At 45.6% G+C, this 25,493-nt stretch overlaps 1 protein-coding gene across 2 annotated transcripts in view; it reads left to right on the forward strand.

Annotated features, from left to right (window-relative positions):
* The window catches only part of LOC116272742 (laminin subunit alpha-1-like), a 74,881-nt gene extending 53,147 nt beyond the window's left edge, over window positions 1-21,734 (forward strand). Inside the window, exons 33-44 of one of the 2 annotated variants that reach the window (XM_031661517.1) lie at window positions 2,205-2,319; window positions 2,505-2,678; window positions 4,775-4,926; window positions 5,609-5,794; window positions 7,233-7,392; window positions 8,574-8,686; window positions 12,658-12,847; window positions 14,310-14,468; window positions 15,001-15,154; window positions 16,250-16,383; window positions 20,153-20,375; window positions 21,321-21,734. In XM_031661517.1, the coding sequence (XP_031517377.1) occupies window positions 2,205-2,319; window positions 2,505-2,678; window positions 4,775-4,926; window positions 5,609-5,794; window positions 7,233-7,392; window positions 8,574-8,686; window positions 12,658-12,847; window positions 14,310-14,468; window positions 15,001-15,154; window positions 16,250-16,383; window positions 20,153-20,375; window positions 21,321-21,481 (1,921 nt within the window). In that variant the 3' untranslated portion in view covers window positions 21,482-21,734. The remainder of the gene's footprint in view (window positions 1-2,204; window positions 2,320-2,504; window positions 2,679-4,774; window positions 4,927-5,608; window positions 5,795-7,232; window positions 7,393-8,573; window positions 8,687-12,657; window positions 12,848-14,309; window positions 14,469-15,000; window positions 15,155-16,249; window positions 16,384-20,152; window positions 20,376-21,320) is intronic. The other variant, XM_031661518.1, reaches the window with a different exon arrangement.
* The last annotated feature ends 3,759 nt before the right edge of the window (window positions 21,735-25,493 follow it).

The following is a 25,493-nucleotide window of genomic DNA, read 5'->3' on the forward strand; positions in this document are numbered from 1 at the left end:
AGAGGGAATCTGTCCCATGCTCCTAGCTTCTGGTTGCTTCACGGATTCCTTGGCCTGTGCCCTGTGTCCACATTCCCCCTTTTTATAAGGACAACAGTCACGTTGGATAAGGACTTCCCCTTATGACCTCATCCTAACTTGATTACCTCTGCAAAGACCCTTTTTCCAAATGAAGGTCACAATCACACATAAGGAGGATTAAGACTGTCATATCTTTTGGGAGGACACGGTTCAACCTGTAATCTGCTTTTATTTATTCAAAGTACTCTATGCTGTGTGATTTGAGAAGTAAAGCAGACCTTCTGCAGAAAGATTAGTGATTTTATATGTATTGCCTTTAGAACATCTAAATCCTGTTACCATGCAATCTTTGGAGACCCCACTTGCTGTCATACTTGCTTTATGACTTGAATGATTTACAGAAACTTTGTGGGGCTGGTTCATTGTCCTCAGTTTTGTAATTTTGGTTTGTAATTAAACCCTAAAGTTCTTTCACATCATTAAAAAAAGACACTTATGAAAGTCCAATAGTTAAGGTAAGACGGCTTGCCAAGAGTGGGGTCATTAAATGTCCAAACTGGGCCATTCAGCGTAGTGGTCAGCAAATGTCCATTTGTAGCAGTGCTACAACGTCTTTAGGTCAGGTTCTTTTATAGAATCCTCTTATATGGCACAGAACTGCAGCCATTCAGTTGCTATGATGAGCAGCCTTTTGTAGAGAGAGCCACTTCTCCACTGTTCCCCTACTCTTTGCCAGGAATCTTGGAAAGTCCCAAAGAACACAGTTTGCAACCACAGCCACCTCCTGATCTTAGAACTGAATCCATTTAAACCTCAGTGGAGTTTGTCACTTGCTAAGTCTTACCTCCCTGCCAAGACAGAGCCAGGACTGGAAGCTGTCTCCAGATCCCATCCCAGATTCATGCCCTGTCATGCTGGGACCAGGACTGGGGTGTTCCTGTAGCCTCAGCCAGATGTAGTCCTAGTACATCTGGACTTTGCCCAGATGGCCCAGTGTAGACAATGCAGGAAAGGACAGAAGCCCATATCACAGATGTTCTCAGTAGAACGGACTTGGGTGTCATCAAAGCCAGCCTCCTCATTTACATGGAAAGAACTCGAGATCCAGAAAGGCTGAAATTTGTCCAAAATCATGTAGTTGCTTAGCGGTCCATAGCTCATTGTTTCAACATGAGAAAAAAAAATGAGGTGTGACTGTAACAGGAAACCATGTTATTGCAAAGCTCTCCTGTGAAGAGCTGGTACAGAAGAGTGCAGCTGGGAGATGTTCGCTGGTCTCCATGATTTGGAAATGAGAGCTGGACTACATTATAGCCTGACCTTAGCCAGGAGTGTGGAGACTTCTGGTAAGAAAAACGTGATATTGACTTGAACATTGAGAAATAGAGTTTCGGATAGTCCCAGACTTTACCACATGCAGTTACTTTCTTTAGGATAAAGTTCATGGATATGCAATGTAAACAACAGCCAATGACTCTTTTTTAGCGGTCAGATCCTGAGAAATGCATTACCTGCACTGGTCCCCACGGGAAGCAAGCATTCTGCTCTACATGGAGACTGGATTTGAATCGGTGTGCTGCAAGGCGCTGTGCACTGTCTTTCTTATAATTGGCCTGTGTTTTCTGTGGGTAGCCATCCAAGTAGCCAAACTCACTAAGTTTGATCCCTTTCTCTAGTCTTAAGGAGAGTAGGAGAGTACTTGTTTGACCTAAAGTTCTCACTATCAATATTATTCTTAGAGGGAGACCAAGATATTTCTGCAGAGTAACACATGGAAACAGGTTTTCCAGAAGTATAGGGGTTTTTTTTTTTTTCCTTTTTCTTTTTTTGGGGGGCAGGATCTTGCTCTGTCACCCAGGCTGGAGTGCAGTGGAACAATCATGGCTCATTGCAGCCTCAAACTCCTGGGCTCAAGCAATCTTCCTGCCTCAGTCTCTGGGACTACAAGTGCATGCTACCATGACTGGCTAATTTTTTATTTTTTGTAGAGACAGGGTCTCACTATGTTGCCCAGACTTGTCTCAAACTCATGGGCTCAGGTGATCCTCCCACCTCAGCCTCCCAAAGTGCTGGGATTACAGGCATGAGTCACTGTGCCTTGCCCAGTGGCTTTGTATTCCTTCGTTCAAAAATGGAATTTGAAAATCCAAATTTTGTGGTTGTTCTCATGCCCTTCCCTACAGGAGAGGTGTCACTGCCAAAAGCTTTGTGGGCTGCATCAAGAACCTGGAAATATCCAGATCAACCTTTGACTTACTCCGAAATTCCTATGGAGTGAGAAAAGGCTGCTCACTGGAGGTAGGGAACATTGTTATTAATATTCACATGAGTTTCCTTAAGTGTTCATTGATTTATCAACATCCTAACGCAACAAACCAGTGGGGATAGGAAAGAGATGATGGGGAGACCAGTAGTGTCCTCCCCACGGGAGGTTTGGCCGCAGCTGGGAACTCACCGTGCTGTTTCATCTCCTCTGTGACCAGCCCATCCGGAGTGTTAGCTTCTTGAAAGGCGGCTACATTGAATTGCCACCCAAGTCTTTGTCACCAGAATCAGAATGGCTGGTAACATTTGCCACCAAGAACAGCAGTGGCATCATCCTGGCTGCCCTCGGCGGGGATGCGGAGAAGCAGCGCGATCGTGAGGAGTCACACGTGGTGAGTAGGTGCTCCTGAGCCCCAGTCTCAGGAAACGACTTCGGGAAACAATGAATGGAAAATGACAGACTCATAAACATTTATTGTCGCTGTGTTCCTGGTTGTTTATGGATGTGCATTTTCAAAAAGTAAAAGTTATTATTGCTGAATGTCGTCCCCTTATGAATCAATGATTTCTTATATTGCATAATCCATCTTCCTTGTCTAGTGACTGAGGAAAAAGTTATTTGCTGTCTACCTCTAATTTTTTAAAAACTCATTCAGAAAGCATATACTGAGTTTTCTTCCCCATGTTGTGGTCATTTCTCTTCATTCAAAGGCTAAAACAGCAGTCCTTAAATCCTGTTGAGGTCTTCAGTCTACTGCTGGATGAAGCAAGATTTTCTTTATCTATTATAGGATTGAAAGGAGCAGCAAGAGAAATGTGGCCTGTAATAAGCACAATAAACTAACATGAGACAGAAGAGAAATGACAACCATTTTCCTTATTTATATTCCATTTCAAGAGCATAGGTGATATTTCCCCCATCCTCTGCTCAAATTTGTGTCTATCACATGATTTGAAGAGACTTTACAGAATGTTAGCACACTGTCTTAATCAAGTTGAGTTCATGCAGCTAAAATCTGTAGAATGCCACCTTGTACTCTGTAAGGTACTTTACAGACATTGCTGTGTAATTATCACAACCTTGCTGCAAGGGGAATGCTGCTACATTTTGCTGAGGAAGAAATGTGTTCAGAGAGCCTGGTAAACCTGCTCGAGGTCACACCGCTGGTATGAGTTAGAGTCAGGACTGGAACACCAGTTTGCAGAACCCAAACATGTCATGACATACTGGGGGAAGGGCTAACAGTGACTAAGACTGGTTAAGGAGCTCCATTGATCGCTCTCTTTTTTTTTTTAAATTGAGCTGAAATGTATATAACCTAAAATCAACCATTTCAAAGTGAACAATTCAGCAGCATTTAGTGCATGCACAATGTTACGAGGCCACCTTTTCTATCTGGTTACAAACATTTTCATCGCTCAAAATAAAAGCCTGTGCCATTAATTAGTCACTCCCCATTCTCCTCTCTCCCCACCCCTGGCAACCACCAATTTGCTTTCTGTCTCTATAGATGGATTTACCTATTCTGGATATTTCGTACAAATCGAATCATAGGATGTCTTGCATCTTTCACTTAGCATTTCTTTGAAGTTCATCCCCATTGCAGTATGGATCAGTGCTTCATTCTTTTTTACAGCTGAGTAACATTCCACTGTATGTACATACCACAGTTTGTTCATCAGTTACTTCATGGATAAACTTTGGGGCATTTCTGCCTTTTAGCTATTATGAATAAATGCTGCTATGAACATAGGTGGATAAGTATTTGTTTGAGTCCCTGTCTTCAGTTCTTCTGTGTATGTATTTAGGAGTGGAATCACTGGTTATATGGTAATTCTATGTTTAACTTTTTGAGGAACTGCCAAACTTTTTCTCCATTAGTCTTAGTAAAATTACTTTTACTAAAATTACTTTCAAATCAAAGTGTGCTTACTAAGTCAGCAAAAATGAATGATATTAGCCATTGCTAGCAAGAGTGTTGTGAGACGCTCACATTCCAATCCTCCTGGTGTATAAACTACCTTTTTTCAAGGTCTAAAAAAATTAAAAGCTTTAAATATTTTCACATCCTTCAAATGTTTAATTCTACTTTTCATAATGTTAGAAACAACCTCACAGGCAAAACAATTAAATATTCATATGTATGGTAATAAAAAGTTGGAAACTAAATTTCATGGATAAAAAGACAAATTACAATATACCTACTTGATGGTATCTAATGTAGCAATAAACAGTAAGTATGAGGCAATGCAGAAATGGAAATCTTTGACATCTTCAGTGATAATAGCATAATGCGGAACATAAATTATATGAACAGAGATTAGAAAGTAACATACAAAATTTAAAATTGTGACAGCTGATGAGATTCTTAAGGAATTTCTCTACTCACTTGATGTTAATCTTCTCACATTATCTTCATAAGACGAAAGTTTTCTAAATCACATAGTGATGTGTTTTGTCGGGAAATTCTCTATGCAACCTCCGCAGCCCTTCTTCTCCATCACGCTGATTGGAGGCAACATCGAGGTACATGTCAATCCTGGGGATGGCACAGGCCTGAGAAAAGCTCTCCTGCACGCTGCCACGGGTACATGCAGCGACGGACAAGCCCATTCCATCTCCTTGGTCAGGAATCGGAGGTACTTGTACGCGGCAAGGCAGTGTGTAATAAGGGTGTGGTGAGCTTAGAGGGAATGTGGAAGGAACCTTGCGGTGGTGCCCTGGGCGGCTAGATGACTGGGGTCATCGGCATCCAAATAATTCTAGAACCTTGCTAGGATTGTTTCCTGGGAACGAATTTCATCTGCTTTGTAATAAGATACTTGTAGAATTTTTATAATTAAACAACTTTAACTCTGCCCTTTACTGGGGCCCAGCATAAATTGTCTTTACACTGGATTGATTCTGTGGCAAATAGTACTACCCTATTAGTAAATAGTATTATATCAGTAGTAAATAGCATTAGATCAACATTCCTGTATATTTCCCTCCAAAATTGTAGACTGAATGCTTTAAAAGCACACTGGGCATCTTCATCATAGGTAAAGAGGTTAAAAAAAAAAAAAAGAAAAAGAAAACCTCTCCAAAAAGCAATCTCATTCAATGGATATTTAATAACATTCCATTCGTTTCTGAAAAATGTTCAACTGTGAGTTTTAATTTTCAAGATTCACCTTTTTGGTCACAGACAGCATCTTGTTAAAATGCACCTTTAGGGAACGTTTATTTTCAGTGAGAACTTGTGGGAATTATGAACTAAAATGGAATTATCATTTCATTATGTTTAAAGCTTTTCATTTATTTTCTCTGTTGGACTTTTAGAATTATCACTGTCCAGTTGGATGAGAACAATCCTGTGGAAATGAAGTTGGGCCCATTAGTAGAAAGCAGGACGATAAATATGTCCAATCTGTACATCGGGGGAATTCCAGAGGGAGAGGGGACATCGCTGCTCACAACGAGAAGATCGTTCCATGGCTGTATCAAAGACCTGATCTTTAATTTGGAGTAAGTGTACCTGCTCTCTGCATGTTCTTGCACTTTCTGATCCTTCATGGTGAGTGCTAACATTAATCTGAAATCTAATTTTACTGTTTGAGATTGAAAATTTTGCAAGTTCCCGAATAATGAGTGAACCCCATTATTCTATCATGAAAGGCCCCCCACATGGATTTTAGTGGATTAGAATGTTAGACAGATCTGGTCATCAGACTTTAAAAGCCATCGCTGAGCATTAGCTCTCTGTGACTGTCCATAAAGAGCTGGGATTTAAATGCATTTTTGACATGCATTTGAAGGAACGTAGGGATTTTGTGATGTAAGTCTCTTGCTGTCTTGAGAGCATTGCTTTGAAGAGCTGTTGACTACAGGGCTACTACCAGCTGCAGGTTGTTAATGGCTTCTCCCAAGACAATTACTGTGTAATTAAGAACTGGAAGCCTCCATTCCCTGTGTGGAGCTCATGATGAGGAAGAGAACTGGCATGTGCCCATGAGCGGTTCATTCCTCCTTGCTCACCCTCTGCCTCTGGACAGGGTGCTGATGGGAGACAAGCTGTGCTCTGGGACCAGCATCTGCCCAGGAGAACCTGGAAGTGCCCTGGGCATCAGGAAATTGAAGCTGCCTCCTGGCTGGGTCACTGACTTGCCTAGTGACCTTGAACAAGGACTTGGATCTTTCATGGTCACAGTGTCTTCTCTGTGAAATTACCTCTTAGGACTCCCTGAAATTTGCAAGAGTAAAACCTAGCGTTGGGTTTCAATACAATCATAATGTCAGAGCTCTGGTTTCCATTTTTGTACAGGTTTATGTTTATGCCCCTAGGTGTCTGTTCATTCATTCATTCATTCATTCATTCATTCATTCATTCGGCATCTTCATGCTCCTGAAAGTCATGGGGTTGTGAACTCAGTAGAGCAGAAACGTTTCTGTGAAGTTCCCAGCTGTGCCTGGGAAAGTGCCAGGGGGACCTGTGTGGGCACAGGACACAGCACAGGAGCTGCAGAGTGATGGTGCACGTGACAAGCGTAACCCATGACCTCCTGGCGAGGGGAAGCATGTAAACGAGAAGTCAGTGTTTCGTGGAGGTCACCGTGCAGCTCTTGGGAACTAGAGACAAAAACGTGTCCCTGCGGCAATCCAGTCAAGGCTGCAGGAGGAGGTGACAGCATCAGAGCCGACCTGGGGGGTGCTCAGGAATGGCCAGGGTCTAACATGGGGATACGCTAGGCTGGGTGCCATTGCAAGCAGAAGCATCAGACAAGAAATATCTAAGATAACATGTCTGGACTCCGAGTCACAGTGAAGGACTGGCACTTTGGTTACTCTAAGAGAAACATATACATGGTTTTTAATTGATTTTCATTGTACAGTTACCAGATAACTTGGGTTCATGGACTGGTTTGTGATAGCCTAATTTTGAAAACACTCTCTTGTTTCTGCCTAGACTTTTGGATTTCAACAGTGCAGTTGGCCATGAGCAAGTCGACTTGGACACCTGCTGGCTGTCAGAAAGGACTAAGCCGGCTCCCGATGCAGAGGACAGCGAGCTCTTGCCAGAGCCCCGGGCTTTTCCAGTAGGAGCGGCTTCCTTTACTATCAGTCAGGTCCAGTCAGCAAAGGAGGGCCCAGGACAGAGGGAGTTAAAATGGGGCCTTGCTGTAAAGGTGCTGCGAGAGCTGGAGCTGGAGCTGGAGCTGTGCTAAAAATCAGAACAGGGACAGGGTAGGAAAGCGTGCCCCAAGCAACTCAGATGACACGGCTCAGTTCATAGATTGTTGGCCCCAACATCCCGGCCGCGCATCAGGCTGATGCCCCACACCCCGGCCGCGCATCAGGCTGATGTAGAATATGCTTTTGGCAGAGCTTCTGTAAGGACTCATTATCAATTTACATTTAGCCGGGAAAGCATGAAAATAAGTACTTCATGTAAAGCCATTGTGCACATATTTGTTGCTTTAAAAAAAAAAAAAAGATACAATTCATTTAGGAAAAGCCAGTTCTGGCCAAAGAGTTTGAATGGCAGCCATTGTTCTTTTTCATTTTCTCCCCTTGTGCTTTCTCTGTTGCCCTGGTGTAAAGTGTGCGCTCTAGTAATTTAGAAGATGGCAGAAGCATTTGAGAGCAGGACCTTCTGAGCAGGGCCAGACTTCGAGTTCAGGGCAGTTTTCTTGGCAGCATCTGCCTAGGCTGAGCCAGAAAACAGCAGCGGGGACCCCCGTGACTTGGGCAGTGTCAGGGCAGCCCGCGGATGGTTGCAGGGGGGTTCAGGGGCCCTTCCCACCTGGCTCCTCTTGTCTGCACCTTGCTCTGTCATTGTGGACCTAGGTTCACAGATTAACACTCTGAGGCCCTGCAAAGCACGTCACCTGTGGGCACCTCCAGTGTTCTGGTGCTGGACCGCAGCTGATCTCGGCGGCTGCATCCTCAGGGCCATTCCCAGAGCCTCAGGTCATGGCAGGGGCCTAGAAAGACAGCAAGGCCTTTGCCCTTTAAGCCTGATGAAAATTCATAGGAGAGACTTCAGTATCCGTATGAACTTCAGTGTCCGTATGAAGTTGAGTGGGATTAAGGTGAAAGACGGAAGCTCTAAGTGCCGCCTTCAGGGGGATGAAGGGCTGGCAAATGCATCATTTAAACCGAAGATGGAGTGAGCACCAACAAGCATTGGTGGTTGGTGCTGTTCTGATGGGATTGCTTCGGAGATGGCTCTTCATGGCGGAACACGCGTGGGTCAGTGGGGTTCGGGCTGCGGTGGCGGCTGAGTGTTCCTGTGTGTCTCTTACAGGAACAGTGTGTGGTGGATGCAGCTCTGGAGTACGTTCCCGGTGCCCACCAGTTTGGTCTCTCACAAAACAGCCATTTCCTGTTGCCTTTTAACCAGTCGGCTGTCAGAAAGAGGTAGGTATCTTTCTAATGTCCTTACGCGGTGTCTCATTGCTGGATGGACGGGGTGTTCTCCAGCCACGGAGTCTCTTCCAAAAGAAGCTGCTTCTATTTGATGATGAAGTGCTTGACTCGCAACCAAATGGCAAAGAGAAGGCAAAGAGATAGGAATTCAGCGTTGGTGCAAATCACAACGCTTTCATGGTGGTTCACGGGGGAGTCTGTGGTTTCTGCCTTTCCCCTTCTGGAGGGCAGCTGGTTTCCCCTCTCTGTGTGCACGTAAGTTAAGCGTGTGGGCGTCTAAATCAAGCCTCCTGGATCTATTACTGTTTGGACTTTCAACCCCATTCCACTTTAAGCATTCCCTGGTCTGATGTCTTTGTCTACCCAAACTCTTACACTGTGGTGGCCAAAGTCCTGGGTGCCACACCCACCCCTCTCTGTGCCTTCTGGCCCTCATACCTGCCTGTCCCTGGGACCCTTCTGCAAGGGAAGAGCTCAAGGCCTGGAGCTTGGGGCTCCCGGACTCCGTGTTGCTCCTCTCTCCTCCTGTGGTCCTCCAGCTCACCTGCCAGGCTTGCCTGCAGACTCTGCCATGCCCTGCCTGTCTTGTCGTCATTGGCTGTGAGTGCCACCCTGTCATACCCCTTAGACCTGGGCTCCTGTCTGTCTTCTGCAGCTCCTGCCATCCCTCTCTGTGAATTCAGCAGCTGCCTAACCCCTGACCTTTCCGTGCTCAAACTGTGATCTGTGAAACGTCTTCCCTACTCCCTCCTCAGCCAGCCTCTCCCATCACCATACCCTTGACTTCTTCACAGGTATCCATCCCTCTCAGTCTCGACTTTAAAAGCCTCCTATTAGACAATCCCTTTCTTCTCGTTTCCACTCTGTGCCTCCCCACTCCTGCAGTTTGTCAGTTGCCTGGAGACCTCTAAGCCACTAGCCCTAATGCCCTCCCACCACCATCTCCCCTCTTCTCTAGCCCCACATCACAATTCATCCTCCAGGTAGGTTCCAGGCCACTGTTACAGGTGTTCCTCTGCAAACTCCCTTACCCCTTTGTCTCTCCCACTCCTGCGAGCCCAGGTAAAAGCCAGCATTCCACCTTCTCTGTGCCGGAACCCACACTGGAGACCAGGCTGAGGAGATGGACGTCTCCTTCCCAGCTGGTTTGAGCTGCATATCATGGCCGTCAATCTCAGATGGAGCCTCCAGACAACATAGAGAACCAGTGCATTGCTCTAATATGCTTATGGTTTTTATTCTCCATGACGACTTGCTCATAGCTGCTCTCAGCTCAGAGCCCTGGGCACCACAGTCTTTCTTCACACCCCAGCTGATGACTTGCCCCATTGAGAAGAAAGAGATCCTTCATCTGTCCACCACCAAAAAGACCAGCCCCTGCTTTTGTTCCTAACCCTCTATCTCTTCTGCTGCTACCACAGATGAAGGGTCTTTGTTCCTAGCAAAGCCCGCCCAGCCAGCCCCAGCTTGTCCTCTGGATCCCACTCGCCCTCTCCTTCCTAGGACATGCACAGCAGCCACACCTCACTCCTCAGTGCACACTCCCACCAGCACACAGATGCCACCATCACCCCATCGTCAGCAGCGACAGCAAGAGCAGCAAATGATTGTACTGGAGGTTGACACAGAGATTTTACACAGATGATCTAATTTACTCCTCATAATTCTCCTGTGAGGAAAGTATTGTTATTATCTCCATTTTACATATAAGGAGATTGAGGTATAGGGAGCCTGAGACATCTGCTCAAAGTCACACAGCTGGTAAATGGTAGAGCTGGGATTCAAACCCAGGCCTTGTGGCTTCAGAGTCTGTGCCTGTACAGTAGTTTCCCCTTCTCCTTGGGGGATACGTTCCAGGACCCCCAGTGGTTGCCTGAAACCTCGGCTAGTACCTAAACATCATATACACTGTGTTTTCCCATGTATGCATATCTATGATAAAGTTGAATTATAAATTGGGCACAGGAAGAGATTAACAGTAACTAATAATAAAATAGAAGAATTGTAACAGTATGCCAGCATCACTCCTCTTGTGCCTCGAGGGCATTATTGAGTAAAATCAGGGTGACCTGAACACAAGCCCCGCTGTACTGCCACAGTCGATCTGTGAACCTAGACGACTATAAAGTGACCAACGGGCACATGGCTCATGTGGTGTGGAACCGCTGGACACAGACAGGATTCACTTCCTGGGCAGGACCGAGTGGGATGGTATGAGACCTTATCAAGCTACTCAGAGTGATACCCCATTTAAAACTTACGCATTGTTTATTTCCAGAACTTCCCATTTAATATTTTCAGACCTCAGTTGACTGCAGGTAATTGAAACCTTAAAAAGTGAAACCTTGGAAGGCAAAACCGCGAATAAGAAGGGACTGCTGTCACCTCTGCGCTGCACTCCCTCTCTCACTTTGACTTCTATAGCAGAACCCCCAGGAGATGCCACGTCCCCCTGCACACACATGCGCAATACCTGGCTCTGTTTCTCACAAGGCGCTCGAAAGAGCTGCCCTTTCCTCAGGGACTGTTTCCTCATTTAACCATCCGGTCAGCCTCCCGCACACCCCCAGCTGCTCTTGAGAGAATTACTCAAGACCCCCATGTAGCTACATGGTGCGGGACCTCCTGCCCTGGGCTCTCAGCAGCCCGTGGACTTCCTTGGCTGTCACAGCCGCACACTCTCCTGGTTCCCTGCTCTCTCTCGGCCCGCCTTCCTCAGTCTCCCAGCTGAGAGTGCTGGGCCCTTCCACACGCTCTCCCAGGATGGCCTTCTGTGTTCCGATCACCTTAAAATGCCACCTAGATACGGCAGCACCTACCCGTGTAGCTCTGGCCTCCACTTAGAACTCAGGGTTTGTGGGCCCACCGGCCACTTGAGATCTCCATGTGGACTGGGACAGGTTCCAGGGTCACTGGACATCTCTGTGTGGACTGGGACAGGTTCCTCAGCCACTCGACACCTCTATGTGGACTGGAACAGGCTCCTGGGCCTCATCGCCCCGAATGGAATTCGCAGGCTCCCTCAGTCCTGCTCTCCTGCTCTTTGCCGTTGCCGTGGGCACGATCACCATTCACCTGGTTGCCCAAGGCCCAAGCCTAGAGGCTGTTTTTTATTTCACCTGTTCTCACTCTCCAAATCCAGTCCATTGGCACATGCTCTTGCTTCTTCCTCCAGAACGTTTCCTGAATCTGTTGAGTCCCCGCCGCCACCCTGGTCTAAGCCACCCACCCCTCCCTATTGGCTATCATAACAGCTGCCTGACGGGGCCCGCTTCACCCTGACCCCTGACCCGTTCTGCAGTTTAGACAGAGGATCTCTGAAAGGGATTCTCGGTCACTCCCCCTTTCAGAGCCTTCCTGTGACTTCCCACTGTGCTGAAAATCAACTCTCAAAGCCCCTCCTCCCTATGATGGAGCCACATCCGCCCTCGTCCTGTCCCGGGGTGCTCCCATGGCACCGTGGTCCCTCTGACGGGGCCCACCCAGGTATAGCCTTCCTGCACACCTGCAGTGGCTCTGGTTCCCCCGCGGCCTCAGGTGGGCTTCCTGCTGCCCACTGTCATCAAGCCCCTTACTTTGCAGGGGCTTGCCCCTTTCTGTCACTCAGAGCTGGGCTGAAATATCTGCTTTGCAGAGCTACCCGCGTTGACTACTTAAGGTAGCCACTGGTTGGCCTCTACAGGACCCACTTTAACTCTCTGGTGTGTTTCTGTATTAGCTTCATGAGCAAAGGGATCTGATCTTCCTCTTTGTTCACGGCTTTATCCTCATCCTAAAACAGTCTGGCAGACAGAGGTAGGCAGTTAAATGAATGGATGTGTAAATGGATGAAGGAATGAATTCCCCTCTTTCCTGAGATGTTCAGTGTAAACGCCGAAACAATTGTGGAGTCCTCTCTCTGAGGTTTTAAAAATGAAAAGTTAAAGTTTCCTTTCTCAACGCTCAGCGCTTGTTTTTTCCAGGCTCTCGGTTGAGCTGAGTATCCGCACGTTCGCCTCCAGCGGCCTGATTTACTACATGGCTCATCAGAGCCAAGCAGACTACGCCGTGCTCCAGCTGCACGGGGGCCGCCTCCACTTCATGTTTGACCTTGGCAAAGGCAGAACAAAGGTCTCTCACCCTGCACTGCTCAGCGATGGCAAGTGGCACACGGTACGATCTCAGGAGGCTTGTGCTGGCTGCTTCTGAGTTTTGTTCCATGTATCACTGGGGTTCACTCCATTTCTCAAAGGCACATTATCCCCATTCATCTCTATCTCGCCGTGCGTGTCTGGTATCTCCCCCAGAGACTGCAAGTCTTAAAGGCAGGGATCTTTTCTGCTTCTGAAATACCCCCAGGGCCTTGCTTAGTACCTGACATGAAATAGACACTCAGCAAACATTGGCGGGATGAACAAAAGGTACTAAACATGTTCTCAACTTGGCAAGGAGTATGTAAAGCCTAGCCTCCCCTCATGGCATTTGCTTTCTGATAACCAGGACTCTGGACCACTTTCTGGTGTGCAGCAGGCTTTACCTGTGCCTGTAATTGTCCAGCCAGGTTGTTCTTGTCCACTGCCCAGGAAAGCAAATGCACTAAGAATGGCAGGTTTTGCAGCAAAGAAAGAGTTTCATTATTGCAGAGGCAACTTGCCAGGAGATAATTGTCAAAGCTGCCTCCCCAAGAATTCAAAGACTAGGGTTAAACCTTGTGCAAACAAGGATAGTTTGGCAGCCGGGGGATACGGAATGGCAAATGCTGATTGATTGGATTGGGGAAGAAATCATAGGGGGTCGAAGTTGTCTTCTTGTGCTGAGTCAGTTTCTGGGTAGGGGTTACTGCTCTGGGTGGCGCCAGTTGGTTCATACTGAATGCAAAGTCTGAAAAATATCTCAAATGCCAGTCTTAGGTTTTACAATAGCAATGTTATCTATGGGGCAATTGGAGAAGTTATAAAGTTTATGACTATTGGCTACGTGATTCCTAAGTAGTAAGTAGTTTAAAAAGGCAAATTATAAAACAATGACTGGTTAGGGTTTAACTATGCCTACATCTTAGCAGAAGAAACAATGGCTGGTTAGAGTTTATGCCTGTATCTTAGCAGAATTCAGGCCCCTATCACAATTCCAACCTTGTGGCATTTCCTTAATTTTACAGAGGTGATTTTGGTCCCTGAGCAAGGAGGGAATCAGTTTTAGGGAGGGACCGTTACCATCTTTGTTTTAAACTATCCACTAAATTCCTCCCATTTCCGGAAGGGACTGTTACCATCTTTGTTTTAAACTGTCAGCTAAATTCCTCCCGTAGCTAGGTTGAATTAGCAAAGACAGCTTATGAGGTCAGAAGCAAGATAGAGTCAGTTATGTCAGACTCCTCTTACTGTCATCATTTTTCTATGTCAGGTTTTTTTCACTGTTATAGTTTTTGCAAAGGCAGTTTCATACCTGCCTCCTTTCTTCTGCCAGGCTCAGCCACTTTTCATCACCAACTGTCTAAAAATTTGAACCACCCTTTAGCATTGCATTCAGGTTGTTACAGCTCTCAGAAACAGATGTTGCATCTGTTAAAGTTGATACATCTGTTAAAGTTTTCTCAGGTTCCTTAAAAATTATGCATGTTTTCACTTCGCTGTAGGTCAAGACAGACTATGTTAAAAGAAAAGGCTTCATAACGGTTGACGGCCAAGAGTCCCCCATGGTGACCGTGGTGGGAGACGGAACCACGCTGGATGTGGAGGGTTTGTTCTACCTAGGAGGCCTGCCCTCCCAGTACCGGGCCAGGAAAATTGGAAATGTAAGCAGCATTTTCTGTACTGACATTTTACCTTTGTTGTGGTTTTGCTTATTCTGTAGAAGAGCATAGCTCACGGCATCTTTATGTATAAATTACCTTGTTTGAACCTGGGGCTTGTAAAGAAGTTGACTTTGCAGGCATGTCCACAGATCATGTGCCAGGGCCGCCCCTCAGAACCCGATCAGTCTTTTAGTTAATGAACATCTCCCTTTCCGCAGCCACATGGCCACAGCACAATTCAGGGAAGCCCAGCAAATGCGTATTCGCACATTAGTAAACTCAGCATTTTTTGATTTCCACGATATTTCACTAAAATAATAGAAAACACTTCCACGGCATTATTAGCAAAGATACTCAAATGGTAGCTCTAACTTAGACATTCATGTGAAGTATTGTGGCAAAGTTTTTTTTTAAAAAAGATAACATTTTAATGTGTTTTATTGAGACCAATCTGATGAAGTGGAAGGAAAATGTGTCCAGGCCCTTCTCGTTAGAATCACCACCGTCTACTCTTGCATGTCATTTGGCTTAGATCACCCACAGCATCCCTGCCTGCATTGGGGATGTGACGGTTAACAGCAAACAGCTGGACAAGGACAGCCCGGTGTCCACCTTCACGGTGAACAGGTGCTACGCAGCGGCCCAGGAGGGGACATTCTTTGATGGAAGCGGATACGCAGCTCTTGGTATGTGTTAGCAACACTCTCGATAGCAGTCCCCGGCGGAGCCTGGACTCTAAAGCAATGCGGATCCGAGAGTACGAGACAGGACCCGCTGGACAAGGCTACAGGAAAACCACACTGAGTTCAGTATTCCAGTTGATTCCTAATTTCTTGGCGTAAAAAGCCTTCTCAGGTCTTGTGCTATCTGGATGGCCTGACAAAGTCTCCCGCCAGGAGCAGTGTGACTCCTGACAGAGGCCAGACACGGGGTGCTAGTTTCATCTATACTTTCCCCAGGTTCTGTAATGCACACTCAGTGTCCAAGTTAAGAAAGGACTTTGAATTAAAAATCAGCAGCATAAAATGTCTAGACCAGCTGGCGCCAGGGAGGCTGTGCAGAAGTTTGGGTGGGGAAGAGGGGGAAGCCAGCAGAACATCTCTCGTTCACTCTGCGCTTCCTGTCTCCTGTTCCTGGGACTCAGGCTCCAGCCCTGCTGGGCAGCCCCTCCGTGGCCTCAGTACACCTCGCACCCCCCGGGTATGCTCTGGGCATACCACCTTCCCCCCTTTTCCTTCAGCCCTGGTCATGGTAACAGCTGCCTGCTGTGGCCAATAGCCCCAGTGTGGCTGCTCAGCCTTTTTTATCACCTGAATTAAAAAATCATTCCATTCAGTCCCCACCTTTAACAAATTTAGTATGGACTCTGATACACTCAGTAAATGATGATTCCTGCAAGTACGCAGATACTAGGAAAATAAAGTGGACTATTCTTGGATGATGATAGAGGGATTCCAGGGATCAAATCCCAGCAGCCCATGGGAAAGACTGCCACAGGGAGGACGTGTCCACAGGGTGAGGCAGGGCCATGTGCTTCTGCAGCCACAGATGAAGGAGACGCCTGGCTCTGCTCTGGCCTGGCTGGCTGCACGCGTCTTCTTTAAAAGCTCCACGATGTGGAAGCCGAGACTCAGAGGGCAGGAGTGACCTGCTGGTGGGGATGGAGCTGGATCCAAAGGAGGAGCTACAGCCAGGTCCCCCGACCCTTAGCCAGGAGCCCAAATGCTCAACCTGGGCCTGGCAGCACTCACCCTGACTTGGGCCGTCTTTGTGTGTTACAGTCAAAGAGGGCTACAAAGTCCAGACAGATGTGAACATCACACTGGAGTTTCGAACCTCCTCACAGAATGGCGTCCTCCTGGGGATCAGCACTGCCAAAGTGGATGCCATTGGACTAGAGCTTGTGGACGGCAAGGTGGGTGCTTCCTCTCCATGGGGTCTTCCTCCCCCCAGTGTCAGAGACAGAGCAATTGAGAAACAGCAGAATCAAATTCACAACTGTCTATTTTTATGGAGTCAAACAATGGTCCCATTACTATTTAAAAAACAGATATGGCTACAAAAAAAAACTTGTTTGTTCGTTTTTTAAAAGCTTTTCAAAAATAATTTTTTATATGTTTGAAAGTAAGCTTTCAGCAAAATTACAACTATAATACAAAGAACTTTTTTTCCTGAAGCATCTGAGAATAAGCTGCTGACCTACTGCCCTATCCCTTCTAATAATTTTTTTTAACGTTTTATTTGGAAATGATTACAGATTCATAGGAAGTTGCAATGAAATGTACAGGGAGGGCCCCATGCACCCTTCACCCAGACCCAGGTTTCCTAGTGGTAGCATTATGCATTTTTTTTTTTTTTTTTTTTTTGAGACGGAGTTTTGCTCTTGTCACCCAGGCTAGAGTGCAATGATGCAATCTCAGCTCACTGCAACCTCTGCCTCCCAGGTTCAAGTGATTCTCCTGCCTCAGCTTCCTGAGTAGCTGGGATTACAGGCATGCACCACCATGCCAGGCTAATTTTTGTATTTTTTAGTAGAGACCAGGTTTCACCATGTTGGTCAGGCTGGTCTCGAACTCCTGACCTCGTGATCTGCCTGCCTCGCCTTCCGAAGTGCTGGGATTACAAACATTATGCATTTTTCTAGCACAATCAAGATACTTAATTGTATCAATACCAAAAGGCTCCCCCTTAATACCCCATCATGGCCACACCCAACTCCTGTACCCCTAATCCTAGGCAACTGCTAATCTGTTTGCTGTCCCTGTAATTTCTGCTTCACCAGTGTTATATCAATGAAGTGACGCAGCAGGTATCCTTCTGAGATCAGCTTTTCACACTTAGCCTGACCTCGGGAGGTTCATCTGGATGGTTGTGCATATCAGCAGTCCGTTCCCTTTTGTGGTGGAGTATTACTCCATGGGATAGACGTACCACGCTCTAATTTTTTTTAATGTAAAACACGTTATTTTTTTCTGTGACTGTTCTGCTCTTGCCTTTCAGCCTCTCCTGTCCCTCTCCTGCTGGCAACAAAATGAAGTCAACAATTTGCAGTACTCATCCTTTAGTCTCCTGCTTGGAAACCGCCTCCTTCGCAGTTTCTCCCAGTTCTCACTTTCCTTCGTCTCCCCTTTGGGGCTGTCTGGGCACAGGCAGGATGCAGGGCAGGGAGTCTCGATGACCCTTTTCCTTTCTGTGGGCGCTCTCGTGGACAGCAGCTGAGCCACAGCTCAGTCTCCTGGGCTTCAGGGCAGCCTCTTACAGTGAGTGGTCCTGGGTCTCAGTGTTGCCCCTGCATGGGGGCCGCTCCTGGAGAGTTTGGCCAGTGTCCCTTTCAGCTCAGGCCTCTCATCCTGGTTGTCACGGGCAGTGCCACCTCTTCATCTTCCCCCTTCCCCGTGGGGTCATGTGCAAACTTGGGGATTTCTGCCAAGCCACACAGAGGCCGTGGGGAATCAGGGATGGTGTCTCTCTGGTCCTCTGTCTACGTTTTACCAGCATTTCTGCAGCACTGTGGTCAGTGCTTGTTGTTGTGGGAGTAAGAGGCCTGAATTTTCCAACACTAGTGCCTCTTGGAAGGCAAGGAACAAGTCTCCATGTTCTAGATTCCCCGGGACTCAGTGGTTGTTTCTAGTATTTCCCTACTTACTCCCTGCTGGGTTTTGACCACCCCCTATGGTATCCTAGAGTGGGAGTGGGGAGGATCTGAAAGGTCATGTCTGACCTTTTGCCCTTCACCTCTTTTCCAATTCATATCAAAACAGAACTAACTTGATGTCATATTGCTGCCTCTCTACACTGACTTACAGCCAACTTTTTCCCTCATCTATACTTTAAAAACTTTTGTATCTATTTGCATGTTTTTATGTGATATCTAAAAAATGTTATCAGGGGCCAGGTACGGTGGCTTACGCCTGTAATCCCAAAACTTTGGGAGGCTGAAGCAGGAGGACTGCTTGAGCCCAGGAGTTTGCGACCAGCCTGGGCAATATAGCAAGACCCCCATCTCTGTTTTTGAAAAATATTTCACTTAGATAAATAAAAAATTAAAAATGCAATCAGAAGTGTAATTGCTGCAAACAATGTAATTTTCTGTTGTATTATACATTTTACCTCATTGGATTATTATTTATAGTTCTTTTTTAACATTTTTAGTTGCTGCCTAAGGGTTTATGACCTATATCTTTAATTGTCACAGTCCATCTTGAAATAATACTGAGAAGCTTCATATATAGCATAACAATCTTCAAAAAGTACATTTGAAATCTTCCCTCCTGTCTTAGTCTGCTTGGGGTACCAGAACAAAGAACCACAGACTGTGTGGCTTAAACAATGAACATTTATTTTCTTGCCATTCTAGAGACTAGAAGTCCAAGATCAATGTGTTGGTAAGGTTCTTTATTCGGAGGCCTCTCTCTTTGACTCACAGATGCCTCGTTCTCCCTGTGTTCTCACGTGGTCTTCCCTCTGTGCGTGTTTGTGTCCTACCCTCTTCTTGTAAAGACACAGTCAGATTGGATGAGGGCCACCCCGGTGACTCATCTTTCCTTAGTTACCTCTAAAAGCTCCATCTTCAAATACAATCACATTCTGAGGTACTAGGGGTTAGGACTTCAGCATATGAATTTTGGAGGGGGCAGTCTTCAGCCCATAACACCTCCTATCTTTTGCAAAGCTGAGATCTCTTTACTCGCTGTGGGAGAGCATCTACAGTTCATCAGAAGAGAGTTAGTAAATATTTGCCCATAGGTGCTATCAATAGGAAAGACCGGGCCTGGTGCGGTGGCTCATGCCTGTAATCCTGGCACTGTGGGAGGTCGAGGCCGGCAGATCACCTGAGGTCAGGAATTTGAGACCAGCCTGGCCAACATGGTGAAACCCTGTCTACTAAAAATACAAAAATTAGCAGGGCGTGGTGGCGGACGCCTGTAATCCCAGCTATGCGGGAGGCTGAAGCAAAAGAATCACTTGAACCCGGGAGATGGAGTTTGCAGTGAGTCAAGACCACGCCCACTGCACTCCAGCCTGGACAACAAAGGCGAAACTCCATCTCAAAAAAGAAAATGTATGACCAGCACCTCCAATAAGGCTATTAACTCCTAAAATGTCCTAAAAATGAGGCCCGCATTTAAGGATGCAGTGTGCTCCGACTTGTGGTCCTGAAGGTGGCCATTTGCCCTTTCTGGAATTTGGGGAATAGTATAACATCTGAATTTTTTTTTTTTTTTTTTTTTTGGAGACGGAGTTTTGCTCTTGTTTCCCAGCCTGGAGTGCAATGGCACAATATTGGCTCACTGCAACCTCCACCTCCCAATTTCAAGCAATTTTCCTGCCTCAGCCTCCCGAGTTGCTAGGATTACAGGCATGTGCCACCACACTTGGCTAATTTTTTTGTATTTTTAGTAGAGACAGGGTTTCTCCATGTTGCTCAGGCTGGTCTCGAACTCCTGACCCCAGGTGATCCACCCGCCTTGGCTTCCTAAAATGCCGGGATTACAGGCGTGAGCCACCGTGCTCGGCCATCATCTGAATCCTTTAAAAGGCTCTTTTTCAAAATTATTTTCTGTTTCTCATGTTAGCTCTCCTTTTAAACATAATGCTGCAATTTTATCCACTCCAAGAGCTTATACAAATGGACTGTGTTCCTTAAATACACATAAACTCACCAAGATATTTGCTTTGTTTAGGTCTTGTTCCATGTCAACAACGGTGCTGGCAGGATAACAGCCACGTATGAGCCCAAAACCGCCACCGCGCTCTGTGATGGAAAATGGCACACGCTTCAAGCTAACAAAAGCAAACACCGTATCACTCTGATTGTCGATGGGAATGCAGTTGGCGCTGAAAGTCCACACACCCGGTCTACCTCGGTGGACACCAACAATCCCATTTATGTTGGTGGCTATCCTGGTATGTATGGGCACCTGCTCTTCCACTCAAAAGGGGCACTGTTCCTGGAGGAAGTCTTGGTTCAGGTGGATGTAGAATAGGGATTGAGAGAGGCACATGGTTTGGGTTGACAAATCTTTTACCATTTTAGAAAGGCCATTTCAAATACTTAAGAATTCTTGGAAAACTTAAAATAATCTACACACACAAGTTAATCATTGGGTAAGACTGTGAGAACATGATATAAAGGCAGCTGGATGACTTTACCAAAGTAAATTTCATGACTCTCAGACTTGGGAGTCATTTTAGGGCTAGGGAATCATTTTAGGAAACAAACTCGTGACTCATCTCTCTGGTCAATTTTGGATTAGAATTATGTATTTTAGATGTTCCAAGGAATTGTTGCAAATAATAAAATAAACACCTGTTGTATGACTTAAGTTATAACTATGCCTTAAAATTTTATATATTAAAAGTTTTTGGCCAGGTGTGGTGGCTCACACCTATAATCCCAGCACTTTGGGAGGTCAAGGTGGGTGGATCACTTGAGGTTAGAAGTTTGAGACCAGCCTGGCCAACATGGTGAAACCCTGTCTCTACTAAAAATACAAAAATAAGCTGGGCGTGGTGATGGGTGCCTGTAATCCCAGCTACTCAGGAGGCTGAGACAGGAGAATCACTTGAACCCAGGAGGCAGAGGTTGCAGTGAGCCGAGATCGCGCCACTGCACTCCAGCCTGGGTGACAGAGCGAGACTCCGTCTCAAAAAAAAAAAAAAAAAAAAAAAGTTTTCTCTGAATTCTGCTATTCACTGACACCACATATGTGGAAAATATTCTTCTAATTTTAATAGTGAAAAATTTTAAAAACAAAATAACCCACTTGAGATTATTTCTGTTCCTTTTGTGCTATGGATCGCATTTCAACAAAATTAAGCAAGATTTGTCTTCTCTTCTTTCCTGAACAGCTGGCGTGAAGCAAAAATGCCTGAGCAGCCAGACCTCGTTCCGCGGGTGTTTGAGGAAGCTGGCGCTGATTAAGAGGCCGCAGGTGCAATCCTTTGACTTCAGCAGAGCGTTTGAACGGCACGGAGTTTTCCTTCATTCCTGTCCTGGGACGGAGTCCTGAACTTCAAGCGGAATCCGCAGTTGGAGTAATTGCTAGTATTTTGAAAAGAAGTGTTTGTGTGAATTAAGAATCTCCTCAGTTCATATTTCATTTCCAACTCAGGTTGTTTCTGGGGAGAGATGTTGTGTTTATGTTACACTAAAACCACATGTGCAACAAATACCTCCATTAAATGGTCTAAAATGTACATTGAATTCCCTGGCTCTCTTTTTTAACATGTTTTTTTAAAAAATAAATCTTTATACACATTGAATGTTCTGTTGATTACTTGATAGTGTTTTATGTTTTTCATTTTGAGCTTTTAAAAAAGTGTCAATACAGATGATAACAGATTAGAGTATGAAGCCTTTTATTTCTTCAAGAAAACTCTAAGCTCCAGTTTCTACAACAGACAAGCAATGTTCATGGACTAATTCCAGATGAGCACACCAGCTGTTGGCCACATAACCTTTTAAGGAGGCTCCAGCAAGTCACAGGGGCAAAGGGAGCAAAGGAAGGAGCTGGACCCTCCTTGGACGTGGCCTTGTGCTATCAGGACCTCACCTAACAGCGCATTTTGCAGGACAGAAAAAAAGAAAAGATGGCATCATTTTAAGTTAGTGCTTCCTTTATTGTCAATTTTATTTTCACCACTTGGAATGAAACAGTTTGCCTTAATCAGCTACTTTTCTGGGATAATGTGTGTAATTTGAAAAGAGGGAACATTTTAAAACCATGTAAGTATATTATTTTAATGGACCAAGCAGCTGTAGACCCAGATTTCTGAAGTTGCATTCAGTCTCCTCCACATTCATTTTCGTTCTACTCTGTGGCTGCAGCTCAGGTCACAGTGGCCGCTATCCATATCGTTTAGAAAAATGATCCCATTTTCCAAATGCTCACTTGAGCGGTCTCCACCTGTCTTAGCCATGACCTGCTTTTCCAACATGGAGCAGGCCAGAGTTTGTGTCTCTGAGAGATTTTGATTGGATAAACAAGGAAGGCAGCTGTGCTCCTGGTCCCCGTCCCTGTTCTGTGCCTTCCCTATGTTTTTTGAACCCTTAGGGGGATTCACACCTCTTGATGGGTATATTTGAAATTTGTAATTCTTTCCCATTTAAATACCTGCATGAAGATGTTCCTTAGAGAAAGGCAGCTGCCAGTTGTGGACGTGCTGATGGTTCTATAGCACCAGCCATGGGAGGAAAGCAGACTTTTCAAAGGCAGCTCCTGGGCAGCTGGGCCCAGAAGGGGCACGTGCCCGTCTCAGCAGCAGTGCACATGCGCCAAGAACCTCTGCTGTGCCGTGGGTGGTCTTTGGTTTCATGTTTCTGTGGAAACCAGCTACAATGTGAGATGAAGGCTCAGACATTCTAGATCCTGGTCTACCATGCTGGGTGAGGAAGTGACCAAAACCAGGACATAGAACGCAGACTGTGGAGCTGCCTTGAGCTTTGCACCCCAGCCCTGCCTCCACCCCCGCTCTAACAGAGTTAAAACGGAGCATGGGCCTTTCATGAGTACAGCTGTTCACAAGGTCTCTCCGAAGGATTCCTCAGGAAAACCCACCAGCTCCCCATTGGCCTTTCACAAGCACAGAGTCGAGTGACCTGGGTGTAGATCTGTCCCCGTGACCTTGAGCCTGCACTCCCAGGTCAGACACCAACTGTGGTTCGCACTTCGGGTTCTCACACTGATTCCTTAACTCCTCTTGCCAAGTGTGGACTCAGGTTCTTAGAGACGGCTGCCAGATAAAACACAGAACCCAGGGAATCTGAATTTCAGATAAACACCACAGACATGTTTTTAGTGTAAGCACATGCTAAATATTGCACAGCATCCTGTGTTTTTAATTTGCTAAATCTGGCAACCCTACTTTGGAGCCTCAAGGGCATAAAAAGATTATGACACCCTTTCCCTCACTGCCAAGTGATTCCAAATAAAAGCAAATCTATGTCTTAAAGCACGTGCAACAAAACCTATTGACAATCATATTTTTCTCATGACGCCTTTACTGAGATATCTGATTTCTTTCCAGTCTAATTTTGGTGCCAAAAGTCCTTGTTTAGTCTGTCAGTTAATGTAGTACTTTTTTTTATTGTGGCAAAATATAAAAAATATAAAATTTACCATTTTAAGCCATCTTTAAGTGTACCTTTCCATGAAATTCAATACATTTATAATGGTGTACAACCACTACCATTTACCTCCAGAATTCTTTTCATCTTGTAAACCTACAACCCTGTACCAATTAAACAGTAAGCCCCCATTCCTTCTTTCCCTCAGCCCCTGGCAACCACCATTCTTATTTTCTGTCTCTACAAATTTGACCACTCTAGGTACTTCATATAAGTGACTTACCATAATAGCTTCAAGGTTCATCTGTGTTTAGCATGTGTCAGAATTTCCTCCCCTTTAATTCTGAATAACATCCCATTGTATGTACAGACATTTTACTTGTCCATTCATCCCTTGATGGGCACTTGGGTTGCTGCCGTCTTTTGGCTATTGTAAATAGTGCCACGATGAACACGGATGCACAAGTATCTGTTCAGAGTCCCTGCTCTCAATTCTTTGGGGTATATACCCAGAAGTGGAATTGCTGGATCATATGGTAAATCTATTTGTAATTTTTTATTTTTATTTTATTTTGTAGACAGTCTCACTCTGTCACCCAGGCTGCAGTTCAGTGGTGCAATCTTGGCTTGTGGCAACCTCCGCCTCCTAGGCTCAAGCCATTCTCCTGCCTCAGCCTCCCGAGTAGCTGGGACTACAGGCAGGTGCCACCACGCCTGCCTAACTTTTGTATTTTTAGTAGAGACAGGTTTCACCATGTTGGCCAAGATGGTCTCAAACACCTGACCTCAAATGATCCACAAGTGTTGAGATTACAGGCCTGAGCCACCGCGCCTGGCCCCTATTTGTAATTTTTTTGAGAAAGAACTATACTGTTTTCCATAGCATGCGGCACTGTTTCCAAGCCTCAGTTTCTTCCTCTGTAAAAGAGATTGTGATAACAACCTCAAAAAGATATCACAATATTTAGAAAATAGTATTAATATTTTTTTTCAGAAATAAAGAGAGCACCTGGATAAGCCAGTAGCATTGGCCACAGAGAAATTTAATCCTCAGTCACACCTGCCTTCCAAAAACGTCCAACAACCAGATAGATTTACAGGCAAGCACTGGCAAACATGAGAAAAAAGAAGAAAACTGACCAACTCATTTAACACTGGTGGAATAACTTCGTATGAAACAAGACAAGTATAAAACAACTATAGACCAACTTTACTTATGGACTTAGATGTAAATATCTTTTATAAAATACTAAGAAACATTGCTGCACGATAGCCAATAAACAGCCAGGTAAAACATTAGAGATAGATGATAAAAGGACTCATTGCATATAAAATTCTTTTAAGCACCTTTAAGGAGAAATCATGTTTAAAAGGGAGATGAACAAAGGAGAATATTTTTATCTTTCCATTTGGGTCATGTAGAGCTGTAACCAAACCATAAGCTGGAAATATGGGGCCCGGATCAATGTACGGAAAAGCAATAATAATGAAAATAATTCTTTACGTTTCTGGGGTTTCAGGCGTATGGAAAGAGTTCTAAAATTTTCACAAGTGCTCTTACATAGACCATCTCATTTCGCCACGATGATCCAGGGGAGCCGGCAGAGCAGGTGTGGGTGTAGAGCACCAGCCCCCGTATCCCGTGCTAAGGATCTGATCCTAAGCTGAACAGGCATTTGCCCATCCTCACTACTATGCACTTACTATCGGCGCTTACTATGCAGGGAGCGGAGTAAGTGAGATATAGATGAAGTTTTAAAAACATATCAAAACTACATGTGGGGGACAAAACAGAGCAGACATCCGGTACAGATGGCTGCAGGGGCAACAGCTGCCAGGAGCCAAAGAGGACCTCAGCCCGAGCTACGGTGCCTGGCTGTGGAAGTGGTTCTTGGAGTGGGCGGGGTAGACCTGCCGCTGAGGGGCGGGGTCGTGGAGCCGGGAGCGAGCACGGT

The sequence above is a fragment of the Papio anubis genome, unplaced genomic scaffold (assembly GCF_008728515.1).
Source record: "Papio anubis isolate 15944 unplaced genomic scaffold, Panubis1.0 scaffold179, whole genome shotgun sequence".
Lineage (NCBI taxonomy): Eukaryota > Metazoa > Chordata > Mammalia > Primates > Cercopithecidae > Papio > Papio anubis.